Below are 27,402 nucleotides of genomic sequence, written 5' to 3'. Positions count from 1 at the left end.
CGCGACTGGCAGATTTTGGAATCAAAGCTACAAATTCTGAACATTGCTTTTGTGCTTTCGAAATTATGCTTTGACGAAGCGACTGCCTGAGGCTTGCATTAACATGTAATTTAGAGTCAGTTATTAAACAAACTTCTTATTCATTGACAATATTTTGTTTTAATATGAATTACAATTATTAGAAATATATTAGAAAATTAGAATTTTAATAATTAATTAAAATATAAAGTCAGTTATTTGAGTGAATCGTTATGTTGCTTTGGTCTTGTTTGTGCTTTCTATAAATAATTTCAGTATTAGAATTTTTGTAATTTATTAAATTAGTTAAAATAGAAAATACAATGATAGTAACTTGAGATAAAATTTGAAGATGCAAAATTCAGAAAGATTAGCTCATTAAATACAAAACAGACGTACTAATATTTTTTTTAGTTAGGATTTTCAGGTTTGATCTTTTCCGTATCATTGCCAGGATCTCGCTCACGTGTCCAGGTGCTACTTGGGTGGGAGAGAGGCAATGGTTACGATGACCATTGATAAAATGATAATGTTTGAGCGACTGACGACGCGTTAGTGTATCGTGCACGACGTACTTTCCACATTGTGTGTGTGTTGTTAGGCTGTGGAATTGCGTCGTTTCAATTATTCCGTACACTATAAATTTAAATAATAACGAAGTAAATCTATACAATTATTTCAATCACAAGTTGTAGAAACAGACTCTCTATTAAACATGGAACTGTAGATAGCAATATTATTAATTTTGTCATTAAATTCTAATAAATGATAACAGATTTCGTACCATTTAATATTCTTTTGAAAAATAGACACACTCTTTGTTTTTCATTCTTTCATTTTTATTGTGTTTGCACGCAATGATCCCTAACCTTCGTCAGTCGATTTCAGCTAAACGGTACGTAAATTAGAGTGTGCATGTCGTGTGTTAAGCTCGGGTGTCGGAGGCGTCCCGGGACGTCCTCTCTAGTGTAGGCCCTTTGCGCCCGAGCGTTTGTGTGAGAATCGTGGAGCGAGTGTGTTGGTGTGCCTGTTTTGCCATTTTTCAAATATAGGGCTAGGTAGGATAGATAGTATACTTTCTGGTGTGTCTGTTAATTATAAGTAGGTAGGGCCGGGCAGGTTGGCACAGTCTCAGGTCGGGTAGGCGCGTTTTCGCGTGACCAACCTGTTTCTGGAAATTTATTTGAAAAATCGACGGTGAAACTGGCACGAGTAGAGCATGCTCTCGTCTCTGGTTTTGCCTATCGATTTTTCGAATTTCGCGGTCGCGGTCGCGAGTGGGCTCGAAACGAACGTTTATCGCTCGAGCACGCACATGCGAGTGGGCAACGATCACAGCTGTGATCGTTGGCCAGTCCATGCGCACTTCGATCAGCTTCCGCGGTTTATATTTTTATTTCACCTTTATAAGTTTTTTTTGTTTGCGATTTAGAAGTCTCGAGCTTAGATTTAAGTTTCAGCGGGCATTGCGCCCGAAGAAAGAAGAGGCTATATGTTGAAGAGGCCCGGCAAACTGCCACTCAAGAGGGCAACTACCAATGGCTCCCCATCCTCTGAGTCATCCAGAGCATGGGAAGTCATTAATGTTACTACTTTGTCACTATGCTCGCTTTTACCATCTGTAGTTGTAGTTGTAATATTTTCTTTCTTGACCGATGTACATGTCGGTCCACCACCATATTGGGCAAATCGTGACTTTTCTCATTAGTGTTGCGAGAGATTGATTACAATTGAGTCAGAGTTGCGGGGAAGTTTCGCGGCTTTCTATTAGCGTCACGGGAGACTGATTACAGTTTGAATTAGAGTTGCGAGGTGATGATAATCGTGTTTGTTTTAGTGTTGCGAGTTATGACATTGCGGTTGTCCTTAGTAATTTTGATTTTGAGTTATTAGAACTGTTTACAGAGTAATACACGCTAGAGTTTATTTTGTTACCTGTTGTTTAAAATTAAATTTAGAAACGCTAACATTTTCATTAATTTTATAATGTTGCAATTTGTAGTATCACGATATTTCAAGTAGCTTTTCCTTCACGTATGGAAATTAACTTTATTTCTGTTCTAAGAATTAGTGTTGCGGACTCTCATCGCGATTGTTTTGATAAATTTTCTAATTAGAGTTGCGTTGACAAATGAAGTAGTGTTGCGCCTGTATTATGCCCAATCTTCTTCCACTAGACTGTGGAAACACGATCCTGCATCATCCGATGCAGTTACACCAGCTGTCTTACAGATGGCAGCACTGGACGTCTCGTTTTTAGTGTTGCGAATATTTAAACATCTGAGTGTATAGGTTAATAACTATTAGTGTTGCGTAAATAAATAATTCACACGGGAATCTTCTATTTTTTCTTTTTTTTTTTGTCAATAGTAGATTGATTAAGATTGAAAATGTAATAAAGCACTCGTAAATTACGTGTAATAAATTAGAGTTGCGAAATACATAGAATTCACATTCCACTCACGGTTTGCTCGGGTTTATATCGAGTGGATACTTTGATGGCCGTTTTGGCTGGTAGAGTCATTTCTTTTTCAGTGTCCTTTATTTAGAGTTTTTTTTATTATTATTTAATTTGTACTTTATAATTTGTCCGGCTGGACATTTGGTAAATTTTTCTAATTTTATTGCTAAGTAACATGTGGATGGCTACCTCCAAAGGGATACCATCTTCGAGTTTGTTTATTTTATTTCTTTAGTGAAATCAGTGAGATGTTTTCTTTTTAGTCTTCTTTTTATATGAGTTTTGCTCGTTTCAGCAGCCAGCTGGTTTGGATGTGTTGTCATTCTTTCCTTGTATTTTTTTGCGTATCTGTTGCTTTCTTCTTTGACCACTGGTATTTTTAGGTCTTTACGTATAACCTTATTTCTGACATACCATGGGGCGTTCACTATTATTTTGAGTATTTTCGACTGTAACGACTCTAGATGCATGAAAAGTATCCAAGATTTTATACAGCAGTTCTTGCCCCTTTCCCATCCTCCAGTCGCTTCACTATGATTAGATATTTGTATAGATAGGACTCATGAAAACATTTTACGATGCAGATGAAATAAGATTTTCGATTAGGTAGGGATTTTTTAAATTTGTAGGTAAGATACTTTTAAGTTAGATTTATGGTTAAGTAGGGTATTTTTAAATAAGTGCTTAGTATTGGTATGAACTGTTGATATATAAGTAAGATATAATAATAGTAATTAAGTGCATGTATAATTTAAGAGTGATATCGTAGTAGATAAAGTAGCGTAAAGTAGGTAAGTCGTATAATTCTATATAAGACGTGTATCGTAATTTAAATTGTTTTTAAAAGTCTTATTTCTGATCTTCGTTTCATCATTAACTCGTATATCCAAGATAAAAAAGAACAACATCAATTTTTTTTTCTTTTATAAGCCAAAAAAAGCAATTAGAAACTCATGAAAAAGATTCTTGTTACCGACTGAGGATTTAATGCTAGGTCTGACTGGATATGAAATCAAAGTCAACGATTCTGTTCTTATTTAAGGTTTACTCGGTTTGTCGTTCTATTGGCCAAGACGACGTGTTACTTTAGTGAGGAACAAAGCGCCAGACTCCATCTCTATCCTTCTTCGAATTTATCACTTTATATTTGGTTTCTCGCGGCGCATGAGAAGTTTCACTTTATCGCATGACCAAACGCTAGAACACACTATTCGATCGATTCAGCCTTTTTTATTTTATTCCCTCGCTTGACATTTTTTATCCTTTTGATAAATTTTGATACATGTGGAATATCGTCTTACAGAGAATTATATGGGGTAGGTCTCTGCAGCAACCTCTACGCTGTGAGACCTGGACAATCAGTATTATTTCATAGTAAAATTAACTTTAACCCCAACCATGACCAATGTTGTAATTTTTTTTCTATTAAATACTACAAGTTATTTATCAGATGAATTGTTTTCGATGATCGAGTTAAACAATTTTTTGAGGTCGGTATTTTACAACGTGCTTCTTACTATTTTATACAGATAACATATGCGACATTACCGACTTAGTAGAGAATAACACTATCTGCATTCGATATACGCAACGTGTATATCGAACGTGTACATTTACCGACATATCTGGGGATAAAAACACAAAGATTTTACCAAATAAAATACCTTATCAATAAATTTAATGATTAATACAATTCCGTGAAATAACAATTGTTATTGCGTTGTTAAAACAGCTCTTGTATGACAGTTATTGTATTAGCTTTCCTAAATTATATATATTGAAATATATATACATATATATGTACATACATATACTTAGAATATTTGTAATTCTTATGATCAAGAGGAAAGCCAAAAATTCAAATATTTATATTTGTCCATATATTACAAGAACTCACGTACTCAATTCTTATATCTACAAACATCAGAACAAACTGACAGACAAATTGCACACTTCATGGTCAATTTTAGTAAATTAGCTTGGTCCATTTACTTCTTCTTTCATTGTTTGCCTGATGTTAGCTGCTGTGCAATCCAATTTTGATTCTTCCCATCGCAGCTTTTTTCTATCCGTGTACTCAAACAAACATCAAACAATGAACATTTATAAAGAAGTTCTTATCAGGGAAATCCAATATTCCCCCCGCCCCTCCCTTCGTATTAATAGCGAAACTCCGATTTCTAGTTCAATTCACGGATGTAGGAATCTTTCCTTTCATGGTCTCTTAATGGATTCTTTCATTGCAAATTACTCCTTTGGTGCGAAAAAAATAATTTTTCATAAGCAATTAAGTTGAGCAATTAGCGCTCGATGGATCTGTTAATTAAAGGAAGCCATGCATTCTCTCTTCTCCCTTTTGGCTAAAATCTATTAAAGGATCGTGTAATTAAAAATTCGATCGAAATATTTTATTCTTCTTTCGCACTTTTTTATCAATGGAGTTAAACTCGTTCCCGATTTCCGGTTTAAAAGGGAGATGAATGGATGCATATGTACTAAATATATAAAATATATACTAAAAAAATTTTCAAGTTTGATTTCATTAAAAACAAAGCACCATACGAAAAAATAGTTTTCCATACTTCCAGTTTATCTTTTTATACAGAATTACTTCCTTGCCGACTGTACCACGGTTACTGGCACATTTTGCATATGTGAGGCGCCGCTACAACTTCGAGTCTTGTCTTTCCAAGGGCGTCGCTATTCAATAAAAATACATTTTATATTACGACTATAATGATTAATTTATTCATTTAATTTAGGCAAAATCGAAAAATGAACAACTCTCTTTTAAAAGTGTATAATGTCTTCTAACAAATTTTGAATATAACTTATCACAAAATAGGGTTTATTTTACATTTACGTAAAATTTTATTTCAACTCCTTCCCACTTAATTCTACGAAGGTCTCCGCTGTGTCAATAGTCCCAGACCTCGAAAACTTGAATTCGACCCTGAGTAATGTGTATACCTCCATAGAGCACAATAGGTTAATTTAGCTCCTTCACTTCATCCTGCAACCCAATACCATCAACAGAATTCGTGCAACTCAACGAACGTCTTATCTGAAAATGCCATCGAGCACAATTTCTCGATGTCATCTTCTACATGTTCTTCCTGCCATCAGAATACAATTTAAGTTCATTCGACACGATCGTCGTTACGGTCGTGTCAAATTTCCTGTCGCTCATCAGATCTCGTACGTTGCACAGGCTCTTCCATCGAGATCCCAATTTCTGATCTGCATTTTCGTCTCGAGCAACGTCGTTAAGAGGAATACTAAACGTCCTGATAGAGAGCGTATCGCGCGTTTTCAGGCTTGCACATCCCTTTCTAGGACGCTCATATGGTTGCCTGTAAATGGCTCCCTTCCGAGGGCCATTTTCTCGGTTTAGCTCGCGTGACGCTTTGTCGAACGCCTTAATGGAATATCGAGGAGCAATAGCGGGTTAGACAATGGGCTTCTGGCGTGTATGAGACGCGTCAACTGCTTCGTGAAATCCTCCTGCTAAGTTTAGAGGTTAGGTACTATTATTCGAATGCCTTAACGATCACGCTGACGTTCAGGTACACGTTAGGACGTTGCTAATGATCATTTTGATCACTTTTTTTTTATGATCTTTTTTTTGGTTTCTTCAGACGTGTGACAGATTATGGTCCATTAAATATTTATTTGAATATTTTATCTGAATTCTGGAAATTGAATAGTTCTTCAAACATGAGACAGACCATGACTCATTGAATATTTATTTTAATTTTTCGTCTTAGTTTCAGAATAAAAAGCGAATATTGTTTGATAGAAAGTACATACGATAGTTTGATGATTATTATTGTTAATCACAGCGTAACTATAAAAGGAATCACAAGGCAAAGGGCCAATTTCCTTACACAGACTGACATTACAATTAAACTTTTACTATGAACAATGTGTGTATATTTCTGTATATTTCTAAACAAACAAGTACAAAGTAACAATCTCTAATCTAAATACATAAGACTCTTCCAAATCGTTACAATATTTTTAAAGTAACGTATATGTATTTCAATTTTTATCCCACTACACATGAACCAAAGATTTTTTCACTGTAAACCATAAATGGCAAAAAAATGAAATTATAATAGTTGCTTTTTTTCGAGAAAAAGAAAAGAAAAGAAGAAGAAATAATTTAGATGAAAATGTAGCCTTCTGTGATTGTCATCGGTTGAGCGAAAGTATGAGTAATTTACACAATTCTCTTACATTTATACGAAAGAATTACGTTTGTATTAATGCTGCTTAATATCGGATGCTTTCGATTCGAATTGGAAATTACTGGATGAAGTCTACTTGCCGGCGGGCCATGCAACGGCACAGCAAGAATCGTAGTTATCTCTCCAACCTAACCTAAAACGATAAAAGAGACATTTGTGTAAATTTGTTATTAAAATCGTGGCTGTGCTTCAGCGAATTCTTTCACGCAAAAAATTATTCTGCAGCAAAGAAACGATATTGGAATAATGGCACTTTTTATTTACCCTTCTTCTTTTTCCTTTATCTGTTTTATATTACCCGTTTCTAGGTTATAAGAAGCGCTCAACTATAGCCACAGCATAATAGTATTAAGTTTAGGTTAGGTTCCAGCTGAATTCAGATTTAAGGTAGAATTCGAATTGAATTTAATTTAGATTAAGTTTGGTAATTTAAGTTACTTTTCGCTAGATGTCGATTGAACTTAGTTTGGTAATTTAGGTTAACTTTAAATTGAATTTATTCTGGATTTAGATTAGTTTTGGATCGAACTTGATTCAACTTAGAGACAGCTTTGAATTGAATTTCATTTAAATTTAGGTTAGATTTGCATTGAATATGTTTCATATCTAAGTTAGATTAAAATTAAATTTAGCATCGACTCGGTTTAGGTTAGGACTGAATTTAGTTTATTCTTAGATTATGTTTCAGCAAAACTCGTCTTAAATTTAAGTTGGCTTCAAATCTTCCACAATATCATATTTGGATTCTATCAAATATTACCATCTTTTCAATCTACTCAAAGAATCTTTTATCTCTACCATATTCTTAACTACAATTTTCTTTCCATCAAATCAGAAAGAAAAGCTGATCTCTTCACGAAAATTCCTCCTCTCTCATATATATCTATTTGATTTCTCATCAAAAATAAATTCTCCCGTTGGATGAAGAAGAATCACGTTTGAGATTGCTTCCAAGATCGTTATTAATCTTTTCTAAACCTTAAGAAAGTCCCTATTTCTTACGTTGTCCGTGTTCTCGACGGATAGCCTGGCGGATTCCATTTCGCACGATCGATTTTCATTCAGCTGCAGTTGCTCGGGGGCCTCGGTAATTAATTCGTTGAATCTGGCGGCCACTTGCTTCCATTTCACAAGGTCGGCCGGCTGTAACAGTAAAACGATCGATCAGTCGCGTTAAAATCCTCGTCGATCTGCATCGTGATTCGTTTCGTCGCTGTTTTTGTTCTTTGGGTTAAACCGAATCGACGATTCACTCCGCTCGAAGGGATCTTAAAAATTGCACAGCCTCGAAAAAATTGCAGATACGCTGTAACAAAGAAGCGTTATATACGTGTATATGTATGTATATATATTTACAAAGAAGAAGCTGACACTGGCTTCGATTGGACCAGTTAACGTCATATACGTAACATAAGATGTAAAAATATGAATTTGCATAAACATGCACAGTCTGGTCTTAATACCGGAACCTACCACACCGGTCAAAACGACTAGGTTTAAAATTTTGTAAATGTGCCAACGTTCATTTAGGGATTATGGTCCCAGGTGGGTCAAAAATGTACTGCATAACATGGAATTCCTTAGTGTTTTAGTGTAGTAGTAGTTCTAGTGTTAATAATTAGATTTTAGAAAAATATGAATTTGCATGATCATCCATAATCTAACCTCAATGTAGTCAATGTAGTCAAATAATGGAAACGAATCTAACCTTGTAAATCATAGTTTGGATAATTTAACAAATTTAAGAAAATCGTAAAATAGAACCTGATCTTTATACAGTTTAACAATTGGATTTCTATTTATTCGATTGGATTGAGAATGATTTACCGTCAAAGTAAAAAAGACTGGAAGAAGTGCGATTGGAAGCGGTGATCCACGAAGCTCTGATCTTTCGGATGGAGGGCCAGAGAGTGTCAAGTGTCTGAGTAAATCAAGAAGGCCGGCTAGAAGCTCTCCATGACGACCACCGACGTCCTGTCGTATCAATCCTAGTGCATCCTTGGCGATCATGTGCGCAGTCACGCCGGGATTGTCAGCTGGTTTACGAAAAATTATCATTCAGTCATTGGTTCTTTTTATTTCGATGCTCGTATGGACAGAAATACATTTATATATGAAAAATTTATTTATTTTCTTAAATAGACAAATTTTATCTGCGAATGACTAAGTTAAGAAAAATAAAAATTAATTAAATAAAAATATTTGTACCTAACGTTGGTAACGCTCGTTCTAGTTATATTCTAGTTACATATTAGTGAGGTGGTACGCTTGAAGTTATTCACCTAGACCTTTGCATTACCAAGATATGGATTTTATAAGTTACAAATATTTTTTTCTATAATACAATGATTGTAAATTTCAAGAAAATAAAATTCTCAAACTAAAAAATAAGACAAAAATCTTTATTTCAATTATATCTAAATAAAAGTACTGCTACAGATTACACAGAAGAGAAAAGAGGAAATGAAACGTGACATAACAATAAAATTTCACAGATAGGCCAGTTTGGTAATTATCGTTTGTTTCTATAACGAGCGTCAGTCGATTTTAATTACCAGCACGTATCACGTATCAGGATCTTTTATAGCATAGAATATCGTGTCGAAACGTGGTCATTGGAAACCATGTCAGGAGGGGAACACGAGTGCATATTGTTTCCAAATATCTGCGGTTAGGTAACGCGAGGAATTATTACTTAATGCCATGATGGCTGGACTCGTTAATTTAATCGATGATTCGCATCGTTTGGCTAGATTGCAAACAGATATGCCGCGTTTCATGGATTTCTTTTAGTAAGAGTAATTTCATGCAGAAGTGAGAGGGAACATAAACATATGATATATAAATTGGCAAACCTTTTTTTCTAGGGATTTTAATTTTTATTGGATATGAAAATAAAATAAATGTTATAACTTTTATCGAGTTACTAGAGATTCTAGCTTTTATCAGACATAGACATGATTAGATTTTATATTTTTTCTTTGTGTTTCCGTAGATTACACAATCTTCTCTAGATTTCTAAGGATTTTAATTTCTATTGGATATACAGATAGGTAGATTTCGTATCTTTCTTCAGATTTCTACAGCTCTCATATTTTTCTTTTGATTTCTACAGATTCTTAATTATCTTTCAATGGATTTAATAAAAATGTTTGTCCAAATACAAAGTACATAAATTTTTGAATTCAAAGAAAAATTGCCACTTGAGATTTCGTGATCTTCATAATAGGATTCCCCAGTTAACCTCCTTTTTTACGATGCTTAAATAGAGATCATAACAGTTAAAAGCCAGGGTGGTTTTTAATTAAAGAAGGAAGGAAACACAAGGAAAATTCAAATATAAGAAAAAAATATTATGCTTATGAGAATAGAACGTAAGCTCTACTTCAATTAGATCTCTAAAGAACTTTTCTTGATGAAGAATAAAACCAGATTTTAATTATTCACTATTTTTCTCTATAAGATAAAAATATTGATTCTATGAAATTTTACTAAATGTATAGTTCTATTTACTATTATTCAAAGAATTTTCCATTTTTTTAATCCATTCAGTAATTAAAATACCAAAGTGTTTTTGGTTACCCCAAATTTTTTTCAATTATTTTATCTTCAATTATATTATTATACGGAATTCTTCAGTTGTCTAATTCACTTTGATAATTAGGCCAAAAATCGGAAAGTCATTTTAAAGATTTTTTCTAAAGAAACTGAAACCTCACGAAATTAGATCAAACTTCCCAAATCATTGAAGGAATCTTTCCACAATACAAAGAATATTTAGAATCTTGTAAAATTTATTTAAAAAAATAATAAACGTCTCTACGACGCTACTCATCGAAAAAAAGAGAAAAAAAAATGGCAAAATTAATTTGACAAACATTTCCCCGGGTTATTTCTTTCAATTAAAAGAAGACGTAGGACTCTTTTGTCTACCAAGAAGAAGTTGTTGAACGTGCTGAGGCATCACAGGTTTCTTCAAATGGCTTAAAAAAAGTTGCAACGCGGCTGCGCATTCCAGAGCCGCGTCGTTGTTCCCTAAATGAGGTTTCTCGCCTTTCTTCAACGAGTTCAGAATTCGTCTTCTAAGATCGCGACGACCAGCACGTCGAAATAGCCCTTCCTCTCTAGCATCTTGAAATCAGAGAAAAAACAGTTTCGTGAGTCTTTAATTAACCTAACCACGTCAGACTGCGTTACAGAAGAAAACGAAAATAATTATGGTATCGAAACAGTGCTTATTGTTCTAATAAAAAATTGTGTGCTTTAATAATAGCAAGAAAATGTTATGTAGCCTTCGTGATAGAATTTATGCCATTTAACTTTTATAATAGAAGTTACGGTATTTAGATTTTATACGGTAGAATTAATAGCATTGGAAATAAAGAATAAAGACGTATCGTTCGAATGATTATAATTTAATTAACAGTACTGTATATAGAAACATTGATCGACAACAGCGAAAATTGTCTTGTAAATACACAATTCCTTACGTTCTTTCAGAAAGTTGATGATCTGCTTGACTGATTGTAGTGATTTCTTCGATATTATGTCATCGTCTGTGTCCTGTCTGCGAAGAAACATTCGGTGGATGAACATTCGTAGCGCCATCTGCGATTGTGAACGGTCCTTAAAAAAGTAACTAGGTACTTAAAAGTAACTAGATACGTAATACTAGTTCGATGATTGAGAAACCAGAACTTAAAATTTGGAAACGTAATGTAATTACGAGAGTTTTTTTTAGAATAACTTCCAAGAAATTCCGACAATTCAAATTTCAAAATTTTCCTATTTTTGCATTGTTTATATGCAATATATATAGATTATATTCTAAGTGAAATAAAATAGAAAGACGAATGCATTCAGTTATTATTATTAATTATTATAAAATAAATTAATTTTTGAAATTATTCTCATTACATTGTTACGGACTGTTTTCTAATTAAAGAAGAATTTTCTAACCTGATCAAAGTGAAAATTGAGAGGAGCACGAAGACGGTGTTAGTAAGAAGAAAAGGTACAGCTTGTAAACGTAATCAGGCGACAGAAAACGGCAATTAGTGTAATTGTACGACGCGTGTGAAATTAATTGGAAATACATATGTAAATATTCATGTGAACGAGAAATAGGGGCAGCTCGTATTTCACTCCAATCACTTTTGTCAACAACAGGGGAACATTGCGCGTAACATAACAATAAATAATCGGATTATTTATTATTATTTCACTTTGATGACGTCTCATATATCAGACTGAATTTCACTTCCCCCACCTTTCTCCATATTTACTCAAATTTTCAATTTACAATGAAATCGCTCGAACTTTATGGGAATCCATAATATTTATAATTGTTATTCAGAAAATGGTAAAAATATTTGTAATTTAGTTTCTAATAGACTAAAGTGTTTTTTCTTATCAACGTTAAATATATTAAATTTGTGGTATTTTTAATAAATTCTTAGAAAGAAAGTTAAACAATTGACAAGAGATTGTTCAAAAACTGACATACAATGAGCGAAATGCGTTTAAAAAATACGCTAATTATGGCAGGAAGAAGATAGCTTTAAAACAAATATTTATTTTTTGTACAAGATATAATAATAATAATAACAATAATAATATATAATAATAATAGTATCTCAATGTTTATGCTATTGCATCACCATAATGTTGATCTTATTCATGGAAAAGGGGATCAAGGTTAACCTCAACCAGTATATCATTAATGTATCTTCATTTCCGGCCACGTAAAGGAAACACGAGATTCTGACGCAAGAAAGAGGAAGTATATGTCCTCGTCGAATTTGTAGCTTATAAAAGCGTCTCGACGAGGTTTGATCTTTAATAACCATATAAGCATGTTCGAACGATCTTTTAGACGATTTGTTCTACTTTGTCTGTTCGTGAATGCGATCTCTGGATCGCCACAGTTACGAAGGTGGGACGAAGAAGAGCGAACGAGAAATCTGAGGCATGCTTCCTGTCCCTCGTGTCGTCGAGAACGACCAGACACCCTGGTTTCATGGTAAGAATTCGAATTATTCGCGTTTCTTAATTTCATCACCTTATAAATATCAAACTGTCTGAAATTCTTGAAAATTTTAGGAAATTTCACTGGTTGGTTTAAACGAAAGATTTTACCGAAAAATAAATCAGCGATAGACTTTACTATTAGAAATTAATCCGTTATTATTGGTTTTGAAAGAAAAAATGATATAAAATAATTTTCTTTTTAACAAAAATTTAAAGGATTCTTTAAATTTTTTATTCCAAAAGATTCATGAAAATTTTAAAGAATTCAGACCTCTCACCATAAGACCATTTTTTATCTTACAACTCCCAATTTATTTTAATTGACACTGAAAGGTGAGGACTGACCCTAAATTTCTAGGGACACGTCCAGAAGAGAGTATCATGGACTCGAGCCAGAAAGCAGTCCTTGGCAGAGCAGCGAATCATTTAGACGTAACCCAATCTTCCAGCAACCCTACAATTCTCCATTCAATGACCCATACGATAGAGCCTCGTATGATAGAGCCATCAGAAGCAGAGGGACCCCACCTGTCACTAAATCAACAGCCACCTGCAAACGCGAGAATCCCTTTACCATCGGACGAGATTTCGATTTTGACGTGGCTTCTTCGCAAACCACCTCTATTCACAGTATAAATAATCCAGCATCCTCGTACCAGTCTCATCTCCCAGTCTCAAGAACCCCAAATAGAACACCATACAGAAAGCCTAATTTCTACGATCTCATCAAAGACCAATCTGACTTGGTACCTTCGAGCAAATTGTATGCGGATTATGGCCTGACCAATAGTGAGTTTTCTATGAATAATTTAAGAAGACAATCAGGTGCCTTGGCTAATGATGAAGAAGATTGGAGGAACCATGGAGCAGGGAAGGAGTTTAGCGTGAGCACAGCACCTGAAAAGTATTTTGGGGATTATGGCTTGTCTAATAGTCAGTCTGCTTTTGGTAATCCAAGGAAATCTTCGGATTTTGGAGTGAGGAAGGACTTTGATACGAGCTTTAATAACGAGCCTTCATCTACTAATTTCAGAAGACCTTCAAGTCTGTCAATCAGTAATGAAGAATATTTCAGGAATTTTGGGACGAAGAAGGATTTTGGAATGGGTAAATATTTGCCTGGTTCCAATAACGAACCTTCTTTCAATCATTTCAGAAGACCATCCAGCCTGTCATCTGATAATGAAGATTTGGGAAATTCTAGATCGAAGAAAGATTTTGGATTGAGCTGTAGGTCTGATAGGTATTTTAGTGATTCCTTTATACACGGCAATCCCATGAGTCAACCTAGCCAGCATTCCAAAACTCAAGTTAATCAATATTTCAAAGTTCAACCTAGCCAATATCCTAAAACTGAATTTAACCAGTATTCTAAAGTTCAACCTAGTCCATATATCAAGCCTGAACCTATCCGATATTCAAAACCTGAACCCATCCGATATTCAAAACCTGAACCTGTCCAATATTCCAGACCTGAACCTGTCCAATATTCCAGACCTGAACCTGTCCAATATTCCAAACTTGAACCTGTCCAATATTCCAAACCTGAACCTGTCCAATATTCCAAACCTGAACCTGTCCAATATTCCAAACCTGAACCTGTCCAATATTCCAAACCTGAACCTGTCCAATATTCCAAACCTGAATCTGTCCAATATTTCACACCTGAACCTGTTCAATATTCCAAACCTGAACCTGTCCAATATTTCACACCTGAACCTATGCAATATTCCAAAGCTGAGCCTATGCAATATTTGAAACCTGAATCTAACCAATATTTCAAAGCTCAAAGCAACCAATATTCCAAAGCTGAACATACCCAGTATCCTAAAATTCAGTCCAAGCAACAATCTGCAGTGGGAAATCCTAGAATTCCTTATGAAAGAGAACCAAAAGTAGCACGGTCCCAATTTGTCCAATCTCAAAGGATCCAGACATCTGATGATAGCAGACAGATGTATGCTCCAGAAGTAAAACACAGTTCCTACGATATTCCAGGGGAGTTGAACGTGTTCAGGACGACGCAGAAGGTTGTTGGAGATGGCGTTGAGATTGTTAATAGTAGCAGATGGGAGAAGCAATTGGAGAAACAAGAAGATCAGGAGTCTTACGAGATCGATGAAAATGGTGAGCAGATGGGAGCTGAGATGGTGAAGCAGATGGATGACAGTTATCAGGGTAATGAACAACTGGAATCTCACGAGGCGATGCAGCAGGAAGAGATTAAGAGGAAAGGAGACATCACGAGCGAAGATAATAATTCTAGGGACAAGAGTGGATTCTCAGGGAACGGGTCCTTGGGCGAAGATTCCCCGAAGACTAGATTGATGCAAATGGAGACGATAGGAGACGACGATATGTCTGAAGAAAGCACGATAGAGACTAGGAGTGGTGTTTGATAGTTTGGAAACAATAATTGGTTAGAATTGGACATTATTAACGAAGACTGGAATAAAAATAAATTTGTTCGAAGAATTTTCTCAGAATTGGAATAAAATTTTATTTGAAGAATTCTATGACTCGAATGAAATTTTATTTGAGGAATTTTTCGATATATTAGTATTTAATAAAAAACGATTAATTATTTGACAATTATCTAGGTAAAATTTTATTCAAGAAATTAGTTATAATTCTTGGGCAAGTTCGTTTTATTCGTGCGCTTTATTTGAAAACAATTTTACTCGAATCATCTTCAAGTAAAAGTTGCGAATGAAAAACGAAGTTATTTGGAAATGACGAATAATTTTTGATAAAAACATTATTCGTTATTGATCTCGAGATTTTATTTGTTACACGAAATAAAATATGCCAAATTCCTGGCTTTACGAGCAAAATAAAAATATTAGAAACTATCTAACTTTTGTACAAAATATTTCTATAAAATTTGTATTATAATAAGAATATTTTACCCATTAAATTATACCACATGTGAAGCATCCTGTATATTTCCTCATAGCTTCGTTATGTAGTTCAGATTCTAGGGAATTATTTTTACAGAACCTAGTGAATAATGTGATTGTTGGATGAAAATTTGAAGAGTCGCTTTTGAATAAATTCTCATAGGTGTTTTTCTCTTGCAATATTTATCCTCTTGTTTATTTTTATGTTACGTATTATTTGGAATAATAGCTTGAAAGGTTGGATTAAAAATGGAAATTAGTGAAATGTATCGCCAATATTTGGTAAACAAAATTGCAGAATATCTTTATTGTTTTTTATCTGCCACATCGTGAAATTCGCTAGATATTTGAATAAAAATCTTCCGGGATATTCATATTCATGAAATTTTAATGTACGCGTTTTTTGATGCGCGAAAATTTCTCGATACAGAAATATTTGTCCGGGGCATTCGATCGTTACAATACTCGTTTTAAACAGTTCAAGAAAATCAATTTTTCTACATCAGATGTGAACAGCCGCTTTAATCTTAAGAAGATTACTTATCACCGCAATAAGAAACGATTCATTTTCTGTAGAACTAACCTCCAAGAAATTAGAGTGACTATAATTAAAAAGACATTAACCATATGTTCTAAAATATCATTTTGAGTAAAAGAATTACATTTTGTAATGAGATCAAAAGAGATTTCTCTTCTTATAGAATATTATATAATAAAAGGACGCATTTCTGTGACAACCTAACCTAAAAATTAGGCTGCTAAATTGAGAAAACTCCAGTTACACGATATTCTGAAGCACCATTTTAAATAAAGTAGTTAGGAAATAAAATAGGAAAAGGTGCACGAAAACAACAAAAAGAATTCCGATAATAAAAAGGCACCCAAAGGAACAATTCAATCAGAAATGTGCTAAGGAACACATTAGAAAAGAAATTGCAAGAAGGCACCAAAGGTAGTAAAACAACAACAGGTAACAGGAACCTACCAATGCAACGTAAAATGAAAGCAGGGAAGTAAAGTACTATTACTTTTACTCGATTTTTATTTTTACGATCTCGTTACGCCGTGCATTCTACTATATATATGTAACTTTCCATGAAGCTCTCCTACAATGGTGTGTTCTAATCAAAGAGAAGGAAGAAGTACAGTGATTCTTGGAAGAAGAGAGAAGGCACTGCTTTGAGATTAAAACGTATTCTTTCTTCAAACCGACAGGGAAGAAACAATTCGATCATTGAAGGGGAAAAAGAGAGACTCCTGAGGAGAATTACAAAGCAGGTTAAGGTTTGGTCTAACCTTGGTTTGATTCAACTTTGGACGTCGGAGGAAAATGGTCAGTGAAATGAGTTTTTCCCCTTTCCCGTAGAAGGATCGGTGTATTGTGAAAAATAAACTGGCAGAGAATGGGTTCTTTCAAGTTAGCAAATTTCATTCCCTTTTCTTCTTTTTTTATAGTATATTGGTTTGACAACTAAGTTACTGCGGATTTTGCCAATGCCATCTAATGGCAAAATCCACGATCACTTAGTTGCCAACCCAATAGAAATGAGGACTTGAAACTAGAACAGTTTATCGAGCGATTTTAGATTATGGAGATGTAGATTATGACAAGCTGGAATTTTTGTACGTTTGCAAATAAATTTTATTGGGAACGAATAAATAAATAAATACAGTGATAAATTGTTGATGATTTTATGGTACGATTAAAATATCGAAATGTGAAAGAGAAAATCAGAAAATAAATGAAACGATAACATTGCAAATAAATAGAAATAAATGAAATTGGGAAATGTAAATAGAAATAAATATTAATATAGCATAGAAATAAATAAAATTAAACAGATATATCGAAAATGAATAAAAGTTTTAAATTTCACTCTTATGTAATATCCGTAGGACTAAAAAAAAATGACGAAATGATACTTCTCCCGATATTCTTCCTTTTATTTTATTTGTTTAAATTATAAATACAAACGCGTGATCTTGAAGAAATATCTCACTACTGTTTCGCAATTACGAAACGAGTATCAGCGGAATAATATTGTCCAACCTGTATGCAACATGCATTGTTATTTTGGAAACATTATGCAATAATAACAATAATCACCGTAACCATGACGATGACGAAATCAAGTTTATTAGTCGAGTTTCTTAATCGAGTTTATTTATCGAGTTGCATGTTCTTGCAACAAAACGTAATGTCACTGCATCCGGTGTTTCCGCATTATTCTCAAACACATGGCTACGCAACAACGATGAATATTAATTTTTTGATCTATTATATACATTAATAAAACCAGAAAGAAATAAAGTAACTGAGAAAGCCTAGTGAAGAACCGTGAATTTTGTTTGTAAATAATATAATAAAAAATGAATAAAATAATTAACAATGTAACTAGAGAATGTGGTTAGGAATTGTCTATTTTGTAAAAATACTTAAAAAATGTTTGACTTAAATTGTAAAAATACGTCAATCAATCGCTTAACCTTCAAAACGACAGTCAATCGTTTAAAGCTTCTATAGTCATAGCAATAAATTTCTGAATTTTATCATCGTGAAACACACTGTCCCGTTAATTTAAAATGCGTCGTATGTACTGTTATTTTTATGTTCAAGATTTGCAACATTTTTTTCTGCAAGTAGAATTTCGTAAAAGATACCGAGTTAATGTTCCTTTTCAGTAAAACTTCGACCTTTTTGTTCTCCAAGGTCTAACCTCGATCAAGTAGGCGTTGTTTCAAAAAAACTAACCAACACCCCATCACATACACTTACACGAGTCATTTATTACACATTGCTAGTCACTAACGCTATTTTAAAGCTATGAATTTAGAAAAAATTCCAATTTACAAAAATAGAGAAATTGCACAAAACTATAGATATTTAAAAAGATTGCAAAATGTAAAGTAATTGAATAAATTTCAGAAATTAAAGAAATGAAAGGCTCTAAAGAAACTTAGAAAGTTAAAGAAACTAAAGAAATTGGAGAAATTATCTTTTTTTGTGTCTTGTATTTGCCAAAATATCGTATAACTTGCATATTGCCGCATACTTTATAAAATGCTTGTAAAGCAACTTAATATAAGAAATTCTCTATCCTGGTAAATTTCCCGGAACCGTTTCACGCATGGTAACACGCCGACAAACCAATAATCCACTATCGCGTCAACAAAGTGGCTCAATACCTTCAAATTACGCTCACTCAGCACCATTGCGTATATACGCGTGCTTCCTAAATAAAACCAGGTCACTGTATTCCACCAAATCCCTATAAAAACCGAGCTCCTCGTCAGGATCCTCACAGTTCGACTTCGAAGAACAATCCAACTAAAAAAATGAATTCCAACGTTGTCTTCTTTCTCCTCTTCTTGGGTCTGTCTCTAACCCAGGCAGTCCCAACGAACATCAAAGAGAAATCACTGGACGAAGGCCATGATCTGAAAATCGAGAAGACAGAAGAAGACGACCAGGCTAGATCCAAGAAATCAGTCATCTGTCTGGACTCAGGTAGCATGGTACCTCAAGCGCAAAGTTATAGCATCCAAGCTGCTCCTCAGCCTGTTCAAACGTTGAACATTCAGCAAGTACCCCAACGAGTGCAAACACTTAATATCCAACCTGTTCCTCAACAAGTTCAAACTTTCAGCATCCAACCTGCTCCTCAGCCAGTCCAAACCTTCAGCGTGATTCAACCTCCTGCTCAAACTTCCTTGAAATTTATCCAACCGCCTCAACCTTGTCCACCTTCTCAAACCAACGTCAACATCATCCAACCACCAAAAGAAGAGAAACCTGTGAAACCAATGGTTGAAACTATTATCAGAGAGAAGATTGTGAAGCCTGAACCTAAACCAGAGAAGATCGTGGCCCCTAAAATAGAGAAGGAACCTATTCTGCCTGTGTACGAGGAACAAATGATGGTGGTTCCCCCCAAGCCTGTTATGATGATTACTGAACCTGAACCTGTGGCTACTTTTGTCAAGGTACCTCAGTGTCAACAATGTCAACAGAGTATTATGCAGTGCAGCTGCACTAAACAGCAAGTTCCTACTTTGAGCTCGGCTGTCATCATGGAGCCTGCTATGAGGATGTATAAGGAGAGAAGTATGGGCCGCCATATGGGTCCCATGAGCCATCGTATGTTTCATCATGTAAGTTGAAGTATTTGGCGATGCTGGTCGTTCTAATAGTGTTTTAGCAGTGTTGGTACAAACAATATTACTCTAATGGTATTGAATTATTTTAATATTATTTAGTGCTATTGGTCTCCAGTGAATGAGAAAGTTTCTGTTTTGATTTCTGTTCATTTCTTTAGCTGTGTTTATAAAAACGTAAATTTGTATAAGTATTCAGGGCTTGATCAATATTTTTGTGATAGGATTTTCGATTTCTCTAAAACAGGTGATCAATTAAGACAAATTTTGTCTTCTTTCAGATGTGATCTGTGCACCTAGAAGAAGAGGTTACCAGAGCTGGACCTAGAGTAGCGAAGAAGATAAAAAATGAGAGAAAATATACGATTGTGAAAAATATGAATAAAATTTAAAGAAACATACACATGTCTTGATTTCTCTTTTCAAATAACTACCAAATCTACCAGTTACCTAAAATTTACCTCACATTTACCTCAGTCACATGAAAGTACCATTAATAAGAGGAACTTTAATATATCTGGTCCTAAGTAATTAGCAAGTAAATGGTCTATAACGGAGAGAATAGCGTGTAAATCCTGTTTGTAACTACTGTAAATTCATGCTACCAATTCAGGAACGACATCATATAATCAGCAGTCTTCGTACGATCTAACTTATGAAATTCTTCGTAAACCGAGCCACAGATCGATTTTCCATTCACTGGGCAATCATAATTGTAGTTCACCTGGCTGACAGCCACGAGTAAGATCCATTTACCACGCTCGAGAATATTTCGAATCACTTACAACACGAAGAATCGATCGTCGTCGTCGGATTCATCAACGAATCTTCGACAATTTATCACGTTACGTTCAAGGAAATGGACTATGGAACCTTCGAAGGGAAGGTTAAAATGCTCTGAATGCCACTGGTCGCTAATGGAGCCAGTAACATCATCTACAGCGTGTTAAAAAATTGTGGAGGATATTTATATTGTTTTTCTTAATTAAAATAACGCAATCGATATTTTATTTACATTTAAGGCTGTTAAAGTTACTAATGTATTTTTAATGTAACATTTATTTGTTTTATTATTATTTAGTCACTTGAAAAACAAGTTACATGATTTAAGTTGTGCAAGCTTTTCATAGACTAAAGTAGATATCCTGACATTTTGAAATTTTTGAAGTTTTGGGTCAAAAGTGTTGTGTGTGTTTTTGATCGATTGACTTATCCAACTAACCTAACTTCTATATAATTTCATCAATTTCCTCTGCTTCTCATCTTGTGAAATCAATCAATCTAGCAAGCAAGTTTTATATCTGACTCCTTACAAATTCTATACAGCTTCCCTTACATTTATATTTACTTTTTCCAATCTTATGTTTATCATTGTATCAACCATGCTTAATTACTTTAATCAGAAAATAAGTGGCTCATATATTGTGTTGGCAACTAGGTGGTTGCGAATTTTGTCATTAGGTGGTATTGGCCAACCCTGTCTTCATATCTAGTAACTTTTTTATTTTAAATGCTCTATACATTATCTCGATTACCATCGTTCAGGGTATCGATATAACGCAGAGGAGGATGATTAAGAGTGATTAAGTTGAACGAATGCATTTCCATTAATATACATATGTATTATCCAACGCATTACTATTCGCGGTGTTCTAGGTGAGTCATTATCTGCTCTTTACCAATATAAATTCCGCCAGATAATGGATAATCGATGCCATATATTTAACTTTAGCTTTGATGGAACGTATTCGCCCCCGGCTATCTACGTATCGAACGACGAGACAAATTTTCCCTATTTTTTGTTCCGCGAAACTACCTCAAATATTCTTAAAATTATCTTAAATGCAACTTTAAATCGTTTCTCTTTTGTACAAATTGTACATTAACACTTTGACTGCCACGTTAAAATCACATGTTTCGCTCAGCTCGCCACGGGAATACTTTTATTATCCAAAGCATATAATGGCAAAATAATAATAAATTGATGATGTAAGACAACATTCTTCCCCAATAGACCGTTTATCTTACTGGTGGTCGTGAGTGACCACCGTGTTCGTTTATGTCAACAAACCATTCGCATTCGTTATTTTGTCGTAAGCAAAACGTGCAGAATATATTCTGGAAACGTGTACAAGATATTAGTAAACAGTATTTGCTCATTCTGTGGTAGTGTCATGGACGAGAGACCTAAGAGATATCGGGCGAACTGTAAACAATGTCGTGAGAAAGTCGAAGTGTCGACAGGCCCAACAATGTATCGTCGGTCTTGTAATCGAATAGTTTCGTGGAAAAGGCGTGCGTGAGCCTGGCTACGAGCGTGTCACGTAAAATAAAAACAAGAAATCGTAGATGAAAAATAAAAGATAAAAATAAAGAAATAAAAAGAGAGAATTTATTTCTTAACACTTGGTTTACAGTAACTATAATTCACTTCCGAACTCCAGCCGCGATTTTTCAAGACTGAAGCTCTTCCAACTTGACTTTCGGTCGAATCCGATTCTTTTTCTCTGTCATCCCTCAATACCCCCACTACCCACGCGTTTGTTAGGCGTTCTCGAACATTCGGCGAGAGGACCGTTGGGATATTGAAGGTTCATTAGGTATCTCGCTTCGGCGACATACATTGTCGCCACATTTTTATTTCCGTCATCAGTACATCGGTTCTGAAACGCGGCTTGGTCTCTGATGTGAATTGAGACGTGGTGATGTTACAAGCGGTTGCGGAACACATGCGTGGTGGGGCTAAGACAAAAGACAAAGGGATGCTAAGGGACAAAGACGAACTAACAGTCAGTGTCAATTGAGAACCCAGAGAGTGTAAATCGAGAAGTCAGGGAGATAATGTTACTAACGTTGTCGAGAGAGCGTGGTCCGCGTGAGAGAGAGAGAGAGAGAGAGAGAGAGAGAGAGAGAGAGAGAGAGAGAGAGCGTTGGAACCGTAGTGACGAGAGTTGCAAATTGACTTTACCGACCGCTAGCGATTCAACAGCACGTCCGATCGGCATCTCAGGCGCAGATTCTCCCTGGCGCTGACTGTGTTCCGGTTTAGACTCTCCAACACCATTCTTTTCGTTCATCGCGAACGGTAAGTTTTTCAAATTGGTATAAAACCTTGGGAGCTTACAAAGCAACGCTACTGAACAAGGTACCTTAGTACTAAATAATAAATTACTGCTCAAATAACGAGGAAGATTGTCGGCGACAAAAAGCTGATTAATAGGCTATCAGTCGATAAGCATCGGCGACAAAAAACCGAATAGGCTATCGGTCGGTAAAGTGTTAATTATAGTACATTACTGTGATTAGTTCACGTTAAACAACCATCGTTTCCTATTTAACCAACATCAGTTTAATCCATTTGTTGTAAATAAACTAATTGTAGTAAGATCCTACACTATATATAATAGTGAGGTATGTGCACACTTCTGACTTCAATTATATGATTATAAAGCAGCATTTACAATTATTTTCTAAGGTGTGTTTATAATAATATCCGCAGATTACCCTTCAATGATGTGGATGCAAACACAGTGCACCGTTAGATGCTAGATTTGTTCTCATTTTTTTTTTTTTTATTGATGTTGTAATAAAAATGTTTAATCGTTCAATGGGGCACTTTTTATTTTAAAGTATCTTCTATTTATCGGTTATATTCAAAATGTCATAATTGTCAATCTTTATATAATTTTTACAATTGTAAGAAGTTCAAGCGCTACGATCATCAATGACCACCGTGGCGTCACAGGAGAAACCGTGGCCGGTCATATATGACCCACGTGGCAGTCAATTGAGATTTTACGTAAATGGAGGTTTTATATAAATAACACTTCATATGTTACACGTACGCACACGAAGACACAAGTAGGAAGAGTAGGATAACATTTTTTTCGGACAAAGCTATATTGCTAAATAAATGAAGGAATCTCGCTGCAAGTTATTTTGCCTACGTACGATCCTTTCCATTTCATGCATGATTTTCATAAATGTTACTGTTTCGCCGAGTCACACGTATTTAATAATTTTGTTCATCACTGTATTTCATGGAAGCGCTGCATCTACCATGGAAATGTAAAGAACGAATAATTAGTAATTCCATGCATAATTTTCTAAGGATGAAATAATCAACGTATTTGATTTATTAAAATTCCATGCATAGAGAGCCGATACTAAATTATCAAAAGAAATATTGATTCGAGATAATTGTAGAGAAAATTCATTAATTAAGATCTTTTGAATTACTACACGATCCTATCAAAACTTCAAGATTAATTTAAAACTAATAAATATCTTTTTACTTCGATGGATACGGTTTTATCAAAATTTCAAGTTTCGCTATATACAATAAATATTTTTTTATTTTACTTACTCAAGATTTTGTTTTTTTTTTAGTTTATTTTGGTTTTTTACAATTTGTCTTGAAGGACATTTGGTAAAGTGTTATATCTTATTGGTAAAAAAAAATAAAATAAAAATAAATATAGCATGTGGGTGGCTACCCCCAGCAGGGTGCCATCTTCGTGTTTGCTAGGTTATATCTTTTATATAAAATTTTGTGTACTAAAAAAACGACGTATCTGATAAAAATTTCTTGAGTAAATAGAAATATCTACGTTTCAATCATTTCAATGAAAGTTATAGCTTCGATGAGAGTGTAGAAAATGACCAAGTATCAAAACTGAAGAGGGAAATCAAATGCAATCAAAATGATTACACAAAGCAATTTCCACTATAAATCACATTTCAGGTCCAAGGTCGACAACTACATTTTTATTGGTTATACGAATAATTTCGTGAGTGACTAATCGTAGTACTAATTCGAATAGTTTGTGCACTCTGGTTATTTTAACTATAGGCCATATTTAGTATTTCACGAACACCTTCTTGTTTTGCCTTTTAAAGTAACTCTTACGTAATAATCGCTCTTCTTACGTAAAACATGCTAACTTTGCGAAAAATGTGTCACGTTTATTGAAATCGCATCTTACGATATTTTTAGAAAATTTAGTTCAACGAGAAAATAGTCTCGTATTTTATAAAATTTGCTAATTTTTACGGTTTTTTTTTTATTTAAAAAGTAGTCCCGTTATAAAATATACCGTTTTTTTTTTTAGAGAACCAAACGGTATATGAAACTGTATTTTATAAAATTTGTAAAAAATTCAGTTTGATCAGAAATTAGTCTTGTGTTTTATAAAATTTTTTAGTCTCTGAGAAATTTATTTTAATGAAAAAGGTAGTCTCGTTATAAAATATACAGAATATTTCGGCGAGTGGCAGATGAAAATTATGAATCAGAAGACACTAACCTCTTGGAATTTTGCATGCCCATAATTCGATTCCCAGTGGCTGAGAGCAACGTCCCGATTCTCAGCCAAGAAGATATTGTTTTACGCTTGGTCACGACGTCTGACAGTCAACCGTGGAATTTTTAAACGTTCATCCGGGCCACGAAGGTTACGATGTGCCGCGTCTATATTTTTCTGCGAGCGACACACACGAACGCAGTCTTTTGTCCCGCTCTCGAGGTTTCTACGCTCAAGAATAACGCGAAATTCACTAATCCATCGTATCTTTTTGCGTTTCGATACAATTGAGCCTCTAATTTCTACATTTTATCCTCTCTGTTACAGAAACTTTTAGCAATTTTGACATTTTAGTTTTCCAGGGAATTGGGTGCATTTTAAGAAGATTTTTATCAGTTTTTCTAGTTTTCGGATTCTAATTACAGAAACCTCTGGCGATTTAGAAATTTTTATTTTTGGAGGGGTTAGATGGATTTTGGGGAAACTTTTTAGGCGAATTTTAAACCTATGAGACGATGGATGATCGGTAGTTATTACGTAAATTTAATTTAATTAAATAATAGCTTTGTCCTAAGCGAATTGGAAATATGATCTTCACGAAGCGTCGCAGCAAAGCGCAACGCACTGATAAAAACTCGACTGAAATTCGAACAACGACAAATATGTAATTTTTTATTCCCAATTTTTTGTTCCGTTTTTTTATATTAAAAATGAAAAACGAGAAGAGTCAGTGAAATAGCGAATTTCGTTTGTAATATGTTGAAGTAATTACATGAAGAAAAACTCTACATCTTTACTTTTGTATATCCGTGACTTTGAGACTGCTGTTACAAAGAGAATAGAATTTAGTGAAAGAAAAATGGGGAGGTCCATATTATTGCGCCGTCGAATATAAATTTCCTTTTAGATTACAAGGTCTAGAAACTAAAGAGCTATAAATAGATTTCTATTGCTGTTTGTTATAGTCTTCAGCTACAGCTATAAGGTTAACTTTTTGGTAATGTCCTTTGCTATAAATATACGAACGTGCTCCCTATCATAGCTTCTTCTATTATATTGTAATACTGTAAGAGTGAGGATCTGGATCAGCATACACTATACCTGAACTTATACTTATACCTTTACTTATTTCAATATATTTTTCTATTACAAATTCATCCACTCGTTCCTCTATCAGTTAACCTCAACATATTGGGTTGGCACCTAAGTGATTGCTGATTTTGTCATTAGGTGGTAATTACATATTTGCCTTGATATTAATAAACCTTCTATCGAACGTTGTAAGAACCTTGGTAACAAATCAGTTAGTGTGAAGCATTATATATAGCAGAATTTATTAGCGTCGATAATTCCTATGAAATTTCTCTTCATTTAAATTTAGAATTTGGAATATCAATGACAATCTAACAGTATAATATAATCTGACAGTAAGATATTGCAAAAGTTGAAGAAATTCTAAATTCGTAAAGTTCAATCTTTTCTTTTCACTAGCGCCTTGGAACCTGTAATATTAACGAAAATTTGACAACATTTATTGAAAAATGTATAATTACAGAAAATCTGAATTTATGAAATTATTCTCTTCCTTACTTGTATCTAGAATATTTATATAATTTATATAATAATTATATATATACAATTTATTATTATATATATTTATTTATATTTATTATTATATATTATATAATAATTATATATATAATATATTATATATAATTATATATTAATATATTTATGTAATAATTTCTAATGAAAATCAAAATTTCTAATCAAAATTCCTAGAAGCATATACAGTGCAATATATTCTTTTAATTTCTAAGCGTTTATTTTTTCATACGCAATAGCATTTCCTATTCGAACGCATAGAAGGAAGAAACGTGGTTGCAATAGAAAAACGTAAGGTTACAATCTTAAGTTGTAAGATCATTAGGAGAGAAATCTCTCATATGACCACAAAGAAACGTAAAACCTGGAGAAATATGCTGACGATTCGAAAGCTTTTCATCGATAGTGGGAAAACGTTCGAGTCACACGGTGTTACAGAGAGGTTAACTTCTCTACTATTCGGTACAGAGCACGTACAGGCAGTGTTCTTTTGTCTTATTCGATGGAAGATATCTTATTCCCGCGGTTCCAATAACAACCTGTCGTCGTCGTCGTCATCGTCGTTTTCCTTCTTCTGCTGTCGACTAGCTGCACAAATACTTACGTTCGACTCGAAAACCTCGATTGCCTGTTTCGAGAAGATACCAAGTCTGCAGATGGAAGCGAAACATCAGCCAGGA

At 34.2% G+C, this 27,402-nt stretch overlaps 4 protein-coding genes across 5 annotated transcripts in view; 2 read left to right on the top strand and 2 right to left on the bottom strand.

The window, feature by feature from the left end:
- LOC132914510 (protein maelstrom) overlaps nt 1-27,402 on the bottom strand; it is a 348,506-nt gene that overhangs the window by 8,759 nt on the left and 312,345 nt on the right. The window lies entirely within an intron of this gene.
- LOC132914550 (uncharacterized) lies at nt 6,618-25,275 on the bottom strand. 2 transcript variants are annotated; one of them, XM_060973750.1, is made up of 6 exons: nt 25,121-25,275; nt 11,220-11,296; nt 10,663-10,860; nt 8,557-8,765; nt 7,732-7,872; nt 6,618-6,862 (listed from the first exon to the last, which is right to left on the bottom strand). In XM_060973750.1, the coding sequence occupies exons 1-6, from the start codon at nt 25,141-25,143 to the stop codon at nt 6,845-6,847; spliced, it is 666 nt and encodes a 221-aa protein (XP_060829733.1). In that variant the 5' UTR covers nt 25,144-25,275; the 3' UTR covers nt 6,618-6,844. The 2 variants fall into 2 exon arrangements, with proteins under 2 accessions (XP_060829733.1, XP_060829732.1); XM_060973749.1 differs by lacking the exon at nt 25,121-25,275 and having other exon boundaries at nt 11,220-11,353.
- LOC132914964 (uncharacterized) lies at nt 12,138-17,112 on the top strand. The gene is made up of 3 exons (XM_060974514.1): nt 12,138-12,751; nt 13,118-14,384; nt 14,502-17,112. The coding sequence occupies exons 1-3, from the start codon at nt 12,585-12,587 to the stop codon at nt 15,156-15,158; spliced, it is 2,091 nt and encodes a 696-aa protein (XP_060830497.1). The 5' UTR covers nt 12,138-12,584; the 3' UTR covers nt 15,159-17,112.
- On the top strand, nt 18,030-20,215 carry LOC132914581 (protein transport protein SEC24-like). The gene is made up of 3 exons (XM_060973786.1): nt 18,030-18,066; nt 18,907-19,811; nt 20,096-20,215. The coding sequence occupies exons 1-3, from the start codon at nt 18,030-18,032 to the stop codon at nt 20,099-20,101; spliced, it is 948 nt and encodes a 315-aa protein (XP_060829769.1). The 3' UTR covers nt 20,102-20,215.

The sequence above is a fragment of the Bombus pascuorum genome, chromosome 15 (genome assembly GCF_905332965.1).
Source record: "Bombus pascuorum chromosome 15, iyBomPasc1.1, whole genome shotgun sequence".
NCBI lineage: Eukaryota > Metazoa > Arthropoda > Insecta > Hymenoptera > Apidae > Bombus > Bombus pascuorum.
This window is presented reverse-complemented; position numbering and strand designations above follow the sequence as displayed.